At 37.7% G+C, this 12,541-nt stretch overlaps 2 protein-coding genes across 10 annotated transcripts in view; both read left to right on the top strand.

Annotated features, from left to right (window-relative positions):
- Window positions 1-78: 78 nt before the first annotated feature.
- On the top strand, window positions 79-3,474 carry LOC145554291 (uncharacterized). The gene is made up of 3 exons (XM_081613838.1): window positions 79-1,467; window positions 2,561-2,870; window positions 3,114-3,474. Exons 1-3 carry the CDS (start codon window positions 1,407-1,409, stop codon window positions 3,190-3,192), a joined length of 450 nt encoding a protein of 149 aa, XP_081469964.1. The 5' UTR covers window positions 79-1,406; the 3' UTR covers window positions 3,193-3,474.
- Window positions 3,475-3,889: 415 nt separating this feature from the next.
- LOC103473951 (voltage-dependent N-type calcium channel subunit alpha-1B-like) overlaps window positions 3,890-12,541 on the top strand; it is a 123,758-nt gene continuing 115,106 nt past the window's right edge. For 8 of the 9 annotated variants that reach the window (XM_081613837.1, XM_081613835.1, XM_081613831.1 and 5 more), the window contains exons 1-3: window positions 3,890-4,558; window positions 6,275-6,380; window positions 9,375-9,514. In XM_081613837.1, coding sequence (XP_081469963.1) covers window positions 4,281-4,558; window positions 6,275-6,380; window positions 9,375-9,514 — 524 coding nt within the window. In that variant the 5' untranslated portion in view covers window positions 3,890-4,280. The remainder of the gene's footprint in view (window positions 4,559-6,274; window positions 6,381-9,374; window positions 9,515-12,541) is intronic. The other variant, XM_081613832.1, reaches the window with a different exon arrangement.

Below are 12,541 nucleotides of genomic sequence, written 5' to 3'. Positions count from 1 at the left end.
CAAAACAAAAAAAGTCTCCAGGTTGGTTAAAACGATTTATGGACTTTTATTTTGAAGGTTTGGTTTCCAGGATGTTTAGGTTGATTCCATGAAACCTGGAAAAGTTTGGAATCGGATTCCAGGATCTGCCTTATTTTGTTTTTCTTCCTTATTCCTTTCCTTCCTTGTTTCCTCTTTCCTTTTGTCCCTTCTGTTTTTTCTTTCTTCCTTCCATCATTTTTGTCTTCCTTCTTTTCTCATGTCCTTTTTATCTTCCTAACTTCTTTTCTTTTATTTACTCCTTTCTTCCTTCATTGTTTCTTCCCTTCTTGCTTTTCTTCATTCTTTTCTTGTCTCCTTTCTTTTTCTTCCCATTTTCTTTTTTTATTTTTCAATGTTTGTTCTTTCTTTCCTTCTGTTATTTCTTCCTTCATTAATTTTATCTATTATTCCTTCCTTCCTTTCTCCTTTTGCTTCCTTCTTATTTTTCTCCTTTCTATCTTTTCCTTTTTTCATTCCTTCATTCCTTACTTTTTTCATTCCTTCTCCACTTCCATCAATCATTCCTCCATTCTTTTATTCCTTTCTAGTTTCTTGTCTTCCTTATTTTTCCTTCATTGTTTGCTTTCTTTTCTTTCCTTCTTTGGCAAACTGTCCTTTTCTGTCCTCCCATGTATATTTTCCTCTTTCCTTCCTTCCTCTCTTCCTTCCTTCCTCTCTTCCTTCCTTCCTCGCTCAGCTGACCTGCCAGCCAACAGGCTGCTGTATCTCTGGATGAGCTGCAGAGTTTCCAGCTCAGGTGGAATAATCTGTTGATGATCCTGAACTCAAGTTATTTTGTCTTGAATGAAAAACTGTTTTGCGTTGATGAAAATTAAAACTCCATTGTCATGGTAAAACATGGTGGTGGCAGCACCATGCTGAGGAGAGCAGATTCAGCCTCCTCATAAATTGAGAATCAGTGACAGGCATGGAAAGTTAACGTACAAGACCAGCTGTTAAAACAGAAAAATTGAACAAGAAATAATTATTGTGGTCTCCTTTATTGTGGCGCCCTCTCTCTGCGGCGCCCCCATCCGACCGAACAGAATAGATCAACTTTTGTTGGTTTTTTCTCATCCATTTAAGTTCCAGTTTGATAAAATATCTATTGTCTGGGACAGCCAGAAGGAGGAAGCGGCAATCTGCGGGGCTTTTCGGGTTTATTAACGACGCGCTGATTGCTCCCTTCCGGACCGAACCGCGGCCCGAACCACAGGAACATTTCCTCAAGCAGAAAAGATGGCGAGTCCGATAATCAGCGCCTCGGCGGGGAGGACAGGAAGCCGGTTTTCCGGATTCCGAGGCGGGGAAAAACGGAAAGTTTCTCCACTTTTCATTAAGGAAACCCGCATTAAACACCTGAGACTCCCCGCTGGGCCGCAGAGATGCGGAGGTCGGTTCCCCACACGTCCAGATGGGCCGAGCGGCGATCCACGCTGGTTTACGGTACGTCCGCGGCAGATTCCTGCCAAAAAATTTAACAAGTCAGAGGGACAGTTTCTTATTTTGTAGAAACACAGAAACAAATACTCCGCCATCTTGATTTTTCTTCTTTAAGTTGTTAATTTGGGGAAAACTCTTAAATATTTAACTTTATTACAGCAAAATTCAACATCAATGACTTTATTCAGGTGCTGGAAATCCCTTAAAATCCTGGAATTCTGTTTGTGTTTTCAAGGTTTGGGAAGTTCTTGAAAGTTCTTGATATTCAAACTGCAGGGTTTTGTGATAAAGTTCAATCTAACATCTGATTAAAAGCTACATTTGGAAAACATTATTTAAAGTTAAAGAGATAAAAAGAGAGACCATTTTTTCTCACTCTGAAGTTTAATCAAACTAAACTTTTCTACCTCTGTTTGGTCAGAATTACCTAAATTATTTCTATTTTCCAATTCCACCCCAAGAAAATACAAAAAAACGTTTATTTTATTTTATTTTGGAATATTTATTATTCCCAAATGACTCACTGATCTGAGTTATTGAAATATGGCTTGAATTACATTAAAGTTATTGAGAATTATGTCTAATTATGTTTTAGACAAAACTCCTCAAGTGATTTAGCTTCAGCTTTTGGGTGGAGTGGGGGGAATAAAAATAATTAAATTATCTGTTTATCTTTCAATGTATTTATAATATTGTATAAAAAAGTTTTAAGTGGCTGAATGAAAAAAAAATTGTAGAATGTGGCAAAAAATGTTCCAATTGATTGATTAATCGTCGGAATTATAAGCAATAAAATGTTCGTCTCACTTAGAAATGCAATTGAATTATTTGTTTATTTTCGTATTTTAATGTATTTATAATATTGCACAAATTGGCTATATGTGATTTTATAGCTTCATTTATCTGGTTAGATGAAAAATATGTAGAATCTGTGCCATGTTTTTATCTGATAAATCGATTAATCGATTAATCATCAGAATAATTGATGGATTTATCCATTACTAAAATAATAGTGAGTTTCAGCCCTTTATAATTTTTTGACACTAATGGTTTGCCATAAAAATGTCTTCTTAAAATGTTACATTTCTTCCCGCAGCGGTCCGCGCAGCCACGTTCGGGTCGTGGCGGATGCTGACGCTGGGGGCGGAGTACGAGGACAGCTGGGTCCAGTCCCCCGACAGGAGGACTCCCAAACGGGTCGCAGAGAACCCGAGCCCCGCTGAGGAGCCAGAGACTTTCACTGCGGAGCCTCTGGAGCCGACATGGAGAGCCGTCCACGAAGAATCCGTCCGGGAATGCGACACGACTATAACCTTGGACGGAGTGAGCGGCGGGGCCGCAGGTGACGGTGTCCGCTGGGCGGTGTGGAGGCACGACACCCTGAACAACTCCGCGCTCACACAAAGGTGTGGCAATCACATCCAAAACCTTTAAAATAATATGATTAAAGCTTTCCCTACTTACCGGAACATTTAGAGACAGATTCTTTGAATATTCTAACAATTACTCTAAAGATTAATCGATTAATCGGTTGAGGAAAAAGGCACATTCTACAGATTTTTCATAAAACTACTTCACGCTTTTTTCATACAATATTAGAAATGCATTAAAAGATACAAATGAATTAATTATTCAATTTTGCATTGCAGTACTGCGACCAAACCACCAGATGTCACCCTAATCATCAGCAGAACCGAAGATGGTCGTTATTTATTCATAGAAAAATGATGGAATATATTATTTATCTCACTTCTTATTTCTGGTGTTTACTTTGTTTTTTTAGGTTTGTACTGTGAGTAGAACAAATTCATCATGCATCTTCATTACTGTAATAGGAAAAAAAATTAAACAATTTTATTTCTTTTACCATTAATTAAAGTCACTTTATATTAAATGATAAAATCATTGCAATTTATTTTGAACCAAATTTTAAGATGTTGTTGTTGATTCAAAGCTACTTTTACTGAATTAAAGCAGTGACGTAGTAGTTAAAACTAAAAGTGAAAAGGTTTCTGGGTTTGTAGATTTTTTTAAGAATAATGGTTAAAAAGGTTTAAAACTAATGATGGGAGATTTTCTTTGTTTAAACATCATAATTCTTTCCTGATTATTTTTCAGCCATGAAGAGATTAAAGTCAAAATTATTCTAGAATAAAGTTGAAATAATACAAAAATAAAGTCAGTATTTCGACACTACCGTCGTTTTATTATGTCTTTATTCTGTTCAGACATTATCCTCTCATTTTTCTGAATTTCTTCCCGTATTTTTATTCATTTTGACTTCCTTAGTTTAACTCTAATCCTCCATCGTGTTTGTTTTCCTCCAAACTTCATTATGTTTGAGCGTGTGCGCGCTCCCGCCTGGCCACATGCGCGCGTCCTGACGCTCCTCGGAGGAGTCGCTTTTTCATCCAGAGCGAATCAGGCAGGAACCGCCGGACCTCCGCTGCTGCTGCTGCTGCTGCCGCTGGGATTTTCATTCCTTTTCCCGTTTCCTCCTCACCTTTCTGGGAGCAGGACGGAGTTTCCCGCTTGGCGCCGATGCTGGACGCTTCAACTGGTGTTCCGGAGGCGATGCTGCCTGGATTCTGGGCTGAGTCAGGCTCAGCGGGTTTTCCTCCACAGCCTCAATGAAAGTTGGATTTTTCCCCCCCCGCAGGTTTCCCAGAGGATGAGTAAATGGAAAGGATCGGGATCAGGTGGTTCGCAGTGAAGCCGCCCATTTTTCCCGTTTCTGTCTCCGGTTTTTGGATGAAGCGTCTCCCCTTCACTCCCACTGACACCAGCTCGGATTTCCCCTCTTGTGCGTTTCCAGAATGGCTCGCTTCGCAGACGATCTACCCACCCGCTATGGAGGGAGCGCGGGCGGCGGAGGGAGAGGCGCCCCGGGCGCCGGGAGAGGGGGCGCCCGGGGCGGCGGCGGCGGTGGCGGGCAGAGGATGTACAAGCAGTCCATGGCCCAGAGAGCCCGAACCATGGCCATTTACAACCCGAACCCCGTCAAACAGAACTGCCTCACGGTCAACCGCTCCCTGTTCATCTTCCGTGAGGACAACCTCATCAGGAAGTATGCAAAGCGAATAACAGAGTGGCCATATCCTTCAGCAGCCAGCGTCCCTGTACTCTCTGTTTACTTATTGATGTGAGTTTTACAAAGACAGGTTTGGGTCAAGGCAGATAGAAAAAAAAGCAGCAAAAAAACTCAGAAATTCTGAGATTAATCTCAGAAATTTTGTAGAAAAAAGAGACATTTCTGAGTTTGGAAACTCAACAATTCTGAGAAAAACAAAATCCTGAAATTTTCTAGGAATCTACTCTAAATTTCTGATTTTCAAAAGTCAAAAATGTCTTATTAAAAAAGCTAAAACATTCTCAGATTAAACAGCCATTTTCTATATAAAAAACCTCATAAATATCCAAGTTTGACAAATCAAATTTCTTTGATAAAAAGACTCAGAAATTCTCAGATTAATCCCAGAAATGTCCACGTTTAAAGAGTAAAACGATTCCACGAAAAAACCCTGAAAGGTAAACATCTCTAAGAAAAAAACTCTGAAATTCTGGCATTTATTCAGGAATTTTCTTGTAAAAAAATCATAAATTTCCTAAAACGCTGAAATTTTGAGATCAGTCTCAGAATTGTTCTAGAAAAAAAAAAATCAGAAATTTCCACGTTTTTTCTAGAAAATTTCTGAGCTTGATCTCAGAATTTTTGATTTTTTTTTTCTCAGAAATGTACTCTTTTGTTTTCCCTTCTGTATAATGACCCTGATGGGCCACCGTAGTTTGGAGTTTGCGCTCCAGCCTCGTGTTTTTGTCTGTCTCCTGCGGCTGCACCTGTCGCTTTCACCTTATCTCTGTTTAACTGACACAACAACGTTTTTGCCGAGCCGCTGAAAAGACTTCATTGTGTTTCCCTGATAGGTTCCTTTTTTTCAAAATGTCACCTGGGGACTTTTCCTCCACACTAATCAGATATTCCTCCTGATTACGCGGAGACGAGGAAAAGCTGCGAACAGCGTCTATCTGATCCACGCTTATCTGAAGACATGATGGCAAGAAGCTGCATGTCCGTGACTTCAGCACCGCCTTGTTGTTTCAGCTGGAGTCGCTCTCCGTGGTGCTGAACTCGCCCACGCTGCTCTTCAGCACTGTAAAAAAAAATATAAATGTATATATATATAAAAACACCTCCTCATGTTGCTCTTTCCGCTTTAAAATACAAGATTAAACCAGTTTTAAAAAAACGCAAATAATCTCAATTTAATAAATATGTCAGATTGATATATTTCAAGCATTTATTTATTATATTTTCTTTGCAGTTATGGGGGTCGTTGCTTAAAAAGTTGGTGGTTGGAAGAGCTGTATCAAGAGTAAAAAAAAAGTTTGGTGGAAGAAAAAAAAAACTGGAGAATAGTCCAACCGACACTCATCTCTCTTTACAAGAAGGGTAAGCCAGAAAAAGTTGCTGCTTTAAAAGCTGGCGATTGAAAGTTCATGATTTAAAAGAAAAGTTTAGTGGAAGGATAAACTGGACAGTAACCCAGCTGACAGTGAACAACACCGTTAACAAGAAGGGTAATTCATAAAAAGAGCCACTGCTTAATATAGTAACAGTCCTACCACGTGGACTGTAAGCTACACAGTTTTAGTTTGATGTTTAGCTCATTCTAGCATAATGCTAACATCTTTTTTGCTTCCTTGCTTTGTTTCCAAAGCCGTCTTGTTTTCTGTTTTTCATCCACAAATGTAACCATTGTGATGCTAGTTTGTACTTTGAGATGCCCTGAATAACCCTTAACCCTCACACTCCGTTTGAATACATGATCCTGGCAACGATTATCGCCAACTGCATCGTCTTGGCACTGGAGCAGCATCTACCTGCTAGCGACAAAACGCCGATGTCGGAACGCCTGGTGAGTACAATGGAAACCCAAACTCAAATTTTCCTGTTATTTGCTGAATCTCTTGCAGTTTTCTAGAAAAAAAAGCTTAGGTGAGTATTTTAATAGTTAAAACAACCAAAAATACTCAAATATCGATGAACACATACAGTGGAAACAGTGTTAGCAAGACTGCAGATGCTAACATCCACCGTCCTCCTTATTTTCAATCTTGGAGATACAGCCAATCAGGGTCAATGGAAATGAATGCTGGTCCTGGATTGGCTATTTTGCAAACATCACTCTTATGCTATTAGCGGATGAGTTCCCAGCAGCATAGCTAATTTTTCATTTAGCGCTGCTAATCTTGAAAACGCTTAGCTTTACCTTAATTACTGTTTCCAGATAAATCTAAAACACTAATTTACTTGGGTGTTTTGTAAACCTCCAGTTGAAAAAACTTTGACATCTGTGTTGAAGTTTTGGTTATCAACCTTTAAGACTTGTCAAGTAGTTGGCAGTTTATGTTCGTGCTCTTATTTTGAAGTTGACGAAAGAAGCGACAGTTGTATTTCCTCTCCTCACGTTTTTCTCTCGTTCCCCCATAACTTTATTTCGAACAAGAAACACACAATAATAAAATAAAACAAGGACAGTAGAGAACAAGATATAAACAAAATTACGACATTGAGGTAATAAATATAAACAATGTTGTCGAAATTAAGCTAGTGTTTGAAAGTTGCAGTCTTTCGGGAAATGAATTGGAGCTAGCGCGTTAGCATTAGCTTCTGGAAAATACAGCTGATGTAACGGCTATAGTTAGCTTAGCTAATGTTTATGATTAGTGCTTTACGGTTAGCGCAGCTAACTTTTGTAGTAAGCAGTGATTACTTTGCTAGTGAATATTGTGTCCAGTAGTATTTTCAGCTTCCCATGCTGCGTCTCTTAGCTTAAACGTCTGTGAAAGTAGCATGCTAGCTTTTGAGTAGCTCCTCTAAAAGTAACCTGAAAGATAAAGCTTAGTTATATTTGGTTACATTAGCACATTACTTTTATTCAGCTTCTAGATCTGTCACATCTTTGCAGAATGTACATTTGTTAAGCCACAGAGCGAAAGATGCGCAGCGTCATCCGTCCGGCTGCGCGGTCCAACACTTTCCTCCCTCCTGTTATTGAAGGTTGTTGCAGCTTCACGCTTTACAAAAGTGAGCAACATGTTGCCTGATGTGGAGGCTGCGTTTTGCCTGGGCTCAGAGGAGATTACGGCTGCAAAAAGCGGTGTTGAGCTCATGAAAAAAAAAGTGATTAGCGAGGTTACACAAAGAGGAAAAACAAGTATCCTCTCTCTGCCTCCTCCACCTCGAGGATGTAACATGACAAGATGGCTTTTAATTAGAGCAGAGGATCCGCGATTATAGCCGCAGCTCTGTCAACAGAGCTGCAAGTGGAGGTGGTGAGTGAAGCGCTTCAGATTCATGGCATGGATCTGAATTCCTCAGCTGTTTTCAGAGTCTGGTAGTTTATCTTTAATAGATGTTTACACAACTAGAGAGGCTGTTGATGCAGTTTACGTAAGAAAACATGAGATCTTTTACACATCAAAAATAATCCAGTTTGACTCGCATTTGGTGAATTTTATCAGTCACAACAGATTTGTTTGCGTTTTTTTTAATTTTTTTTTTATTTAAAACAGGAAAGAAAAGTTTGCAAATTTCGGCCAAACAAATTTTAATTTCAGAAATTATTTTCAGAAAGTTTCTATGATAAAACAAGGAAACTATGGTCTCCAAAAGTCAAACATTTTCTTAAAAAAAAGTATGAAAAGCTGAAATTGTCGGAAATTTTATTGGGAAAATAAAATTTCCCAATGAATTTTATTTTTGACTTTTGGAGATTTTGGAGTTCCAAAAGTAACAAAATTACAAGGGGGAAAAAAAATCTGAAATTTTCTAAGTTTAAAAAGTCTAATATTTTGTAGAAAAATTTTTGAAATCTAACCTTTGAAAATTTATTGAAAAACAAGGAAATTTATGAGATTGAAAAGTCGAAAATTTGCTAGAAAAACTCTTAAGATTAACCTAAAAGAAATTTCTAGAAAACATTTCTAAAAAAATTACAAGTTTTGAGGTTAAGCTTCAAAAAGTCTAGGCATAATGTGAAAAATTCTGTGTATGAAAAGTCAAAATCTGAAATTTGAGATTAATTTCAAAATGTTTCTAGAAATAGCACGGGAATTTTTGAGCTACAACAGTTTTTAAAAAATTTGCAGATTTTTTTTCTAGAAAAACAAGGAAATATCTGAACTCAAAAATATCCACCACCTCGAAATTTAGAGGTTAATTTCAGAAATGTTCTAGGAAAAAAGTTAAAAAATTTAAATGTTGAAACTCAGAAAATGTCCAAAATTCATAAAATTTCACAGCAATTCATGTAAAATCAAGAGATCCCCAAACTTTTTCAGACTGATGCATAATTGTGAGTTCATTGCAAATTTTCTGCAAGATAGCCAAAAATGTTGGTTTTAAGTGATGCTCACTCCCACCTGTAGGTGGCAGTACTTTACTTCTACTGCCTCAGTCTTACTTGAAGTCAAGTTATAATCTGGGTTCGATGTGGCGAGTAACAAAAAGTCACATTTACCGTCACACATAAGCAGAAATATAAAAAATGTCTTACAAATATTTCTAAATCACTGATTTTGATCGCAAGACAATCACAAAAACAAAAAAAACTGGAAGAACTGGATATTATTTCATTTTAAGAAACACTTAATGAAGACAGAGACAATTATTAATATTTGAACAATTTGCTGGTGGGTTTTATCGAAGCATCCTGGCAGTACCGGCCCTTTAAGAACATCCACAATCTCAGTTTGGCCCAAAATGAAAATGAATTTGACACTCCATTGAAGTTTGTGGCTTTAAAGTGACAAAATGTGAAAAGGTTGAAAGAGTCTGAATACATCTGCTTGCCTTAACGCTCCGTTGAACGCTCTCCACCCTCCTTCTCCTCCCCGTTTTCCTCCAGGACGACACGGAGCCGTACTTTATTGGAATATTCTGTTTCGAGGCGGCCATTAAGATCATCGCCCTGGGCTTCGCGTTTCACAAAGGCTCGTACCTCCGCAACGGCTGGAATGTAATGGACTTCGTGGTCGTCCTCACGGGGTGAGTCCGCCTCTCTGGGCTCGAAGCCTTTACAGAGGCTGATTTCAAGCGTGAATGTTGCTCGACAAGTGACCCATTCCTCAATGGTTTCGGGATTACATCACCGTTACGATGGGAAAAAGTGCTAAGATACGCCGAGTAAATGCAGGACGTGGTTTCAAATGATGATTTCATGAATTAAAAGGGAAAACATAAAGTAAGTTAACTTAATGAGGTTTTAGTGGAGGAAATGTGGCTTTTAATCAGACTTTTTAGGGTCATACCACAGTTACTTTGACTAGACCATTCAAAAATCTTCATTTTTTTGTTTACATTTTGATAAAATGCTTCATATTACTGTTCACACTGATTGATATCAATGGATTTGTTTCTCATTAGTTCTTAAATATGCAGTCGAAGCATAATATTTTATCCTGCTTCAAGTTGCCAGTCAGGTTCTAATTATGTGATTTGGTTCTGAAGGTCTCAGCAGAGGTTGGGACACTGCTGCTAGTAGTACAGCTGATTTATTGCTTAGCGCCTTTGCTATCTTAGAAAACGTTTAGCATACTTAGCTTCCCATAATTTAGTGCACTTAGCCTTTCATAATTCTGCTTCTCCCCTAATAGCATAGCTAGTTTTTTACTTACTGCTTTCTTTAACTTTGAAAATATTTAGCACCTTTGATTTTATTAATAAGAGAGCTAATATTTTGCTCTTTATTGCAAACAATAGGGGTGAGGATTCTTTAGCGTTAGCAGAACTAATGTTTAAGATCAGCTCTTAAGGGTTGGTGCAGCTAATTTTCTGCTAGCTGTGAGTCTGGCTGGTGAAATCGAACTAAAACACACAAAAGGCCAGTTTGGTTTGAAATCAGCTTTCTGCTTTTACTCGGTCTGCTTTTTGCTGATATTTACATTTGTTTTGAAGATCAGAAACATTTAAATATGTCGCTAAGGAGTGAAGGAGCAGCTTGTTGTTTGCTGTTGCAATAACGTGGTTTCCAAGGTTTGATGTGAAGATTCTTGGCTACTTACAGACTTTCTTTGTTCAAAATTTGCTTTGGATCTGATCATAATGAGCTCCTGGATCAATTTTCTGTTGTTTGAATGGTTGGTTGGATCATTCTTCAGGCTTTGCTGTCTAAGCTTCAGTTGTTCACCTCTGCACAGCAATAAGGTTACGGATTTGGTCTTGTACAGTTGACTGGTTTCTCTATATGTGGGTATTTTTTTGTGTTGCCCTGTGATTAACTGGTATCCTGTCTCTAGTAATGTAGTTGTACACTGCTCAAAAAAATAAAGGGAACACTTTAGCATTTAAGTGAACACTGAAGTGTTCCCTGTATTTTTTTGAGCAGTATATATCTGCCTTAGAAATGTCCACAGATGAGCCTCAGAGTGCTGTAGCAGATGCTTTTATTCCTAAAAGTTGTGTTTTCTCTGTTTGATCTGATTGTAGAATCAGAATTTCAGTCGTGACTTTTGCTGTTGTGGAACATGGCAATAAAATTAAATCAAAATCATTAATTTTGATTAATTAGGAAAACCTTAATGGAAAAGATTAGGAAAACCTTAATAGAAAAGATAAATAAATAATATATTTACATCAGAGAGTTTGTACATTATTAAAAAGTCTGAAGTCCATATTTGTAAAAAATAAAAATAAAAAAAAATTAAGGCCTTAAAATGTCTTAAATTCATTAGAAAATATGTATGTTGGCTAATTTCTGTTTTAAGACAGGTCTTACATTTCACTCATAATGGCCTTTAAAAGTCTTAAAACCCTGTAAATGTGTTTTTACTAGGGCTGGGATTTAACATGTTATTTTGATTAATTAGTTACATGGATTTTAATTAGTTAACATTTTTATAACATTAATCACATCATTTTTTCTTTTTCTTCAAACATGATAGACCTGAGCCGGAACTTTGTATTCATGTTTCTAGTACGACCGTAACTCTGACGCACAAGCGACTTCCACTACCAACAGCAATAAAGCCGCTTCTTTTAGCCCACTGGGAGTTAATTTCTGCTTCAAAAACGATCTGATTGGACGCTGGGAAAGACTATTAATGTGTTCAAGTTGTGCTAAAAGAAGTTAGCCAATAAGCGAAGCTATGCTAGCCTAAAATAGCGTCTAAGTGCTAAACATGTGGCAGGAAGCTAATGCTAATGTTACATCTCTAAGGAAGTTTCATGAATGAAACAATACATAGCTTTGTTGTTTATCTCATATGTCTATTTATTCAATAATTTAGCACCAAAGTGATTTTATTTTGTTGAGATTAATGGCAACTAATTAATTAGAGACCCTGCAATTAACTCTATAAAAAGTTTAATAGAGTCTCACTTATAAGAAAAATGTATTAGACGGCCTGTTTACACTTTGCCTTGACCAAATTAGGCTTTTTAGTCTTTTTGCATCATCACACCGTCTCCATGGTGAAACATGGCAGTGGCAGCATCAGACTGTGGGATTCTTTTCTTCACCAGGCTCAGGAAAGCTGGTTGAAGTTGTTGTGATGGATGGAGCTAAACAACAGGAAGAAAACCTGTGGAAAACTTTAAAAAATATAAGATAAAACCATTTATAAAGAGTTTCTGTAGATTTATGTAAAATGAGTCACGTTGTGTTGATTCGTCAGGGAAAAATAAAAAGAACACAAAATATATTTTACCAGATTTATCCAGCGCCTGATTTCCATGTGTAGCTGCAGGGCAGTAAACAAATACTTTATCCAGCAGTCAGTGTATTAAAATTGTTGTTTTCTTTTGAAGTTGCATGACTGTAACTGGGGTTTTGCAGTTCTTTAGGCATATTTTCCTCTTTTTATACTCAGCATGCAAGCAGGGGCGAGTTTTTTTTGGATCTGAGGTAATCGGATTTAACATTCCTGTGCAGTCGCCGTGCAGTGGGAGAAATCATGTCAGTGTTTTTATATGTCAGACGGCTGAGGAGCATCGGAGATGAGCATTTGGGTTTCACTGGTTTGGACAAGAAAAAGAAAAAAATCAGGAAAAGTCCAAATAAAGACCAATCTTTAA

The sequence above is a fragment of the Poecilia reticulata genome, chromosome 12 (genome assembly GCF_904066995.2).
Source record: "Poecilia reticulata chromosome 12, P_reticulata-male-v2, whole genome shotgun sequence".
In the NCBI taxonomy this organism is placed as follows: Eukaryota; Metazoa; Chordata; class Actinopteri; order Cyprinodontiformes; family Poeciliidae; genus Poecilia; species Poecilia reticulata.
The sequence above is the reverse complement of the archived record's forward strand: the minus strand, read 5'-3'. Positions and strand labels throughout refer to the sequence as shown.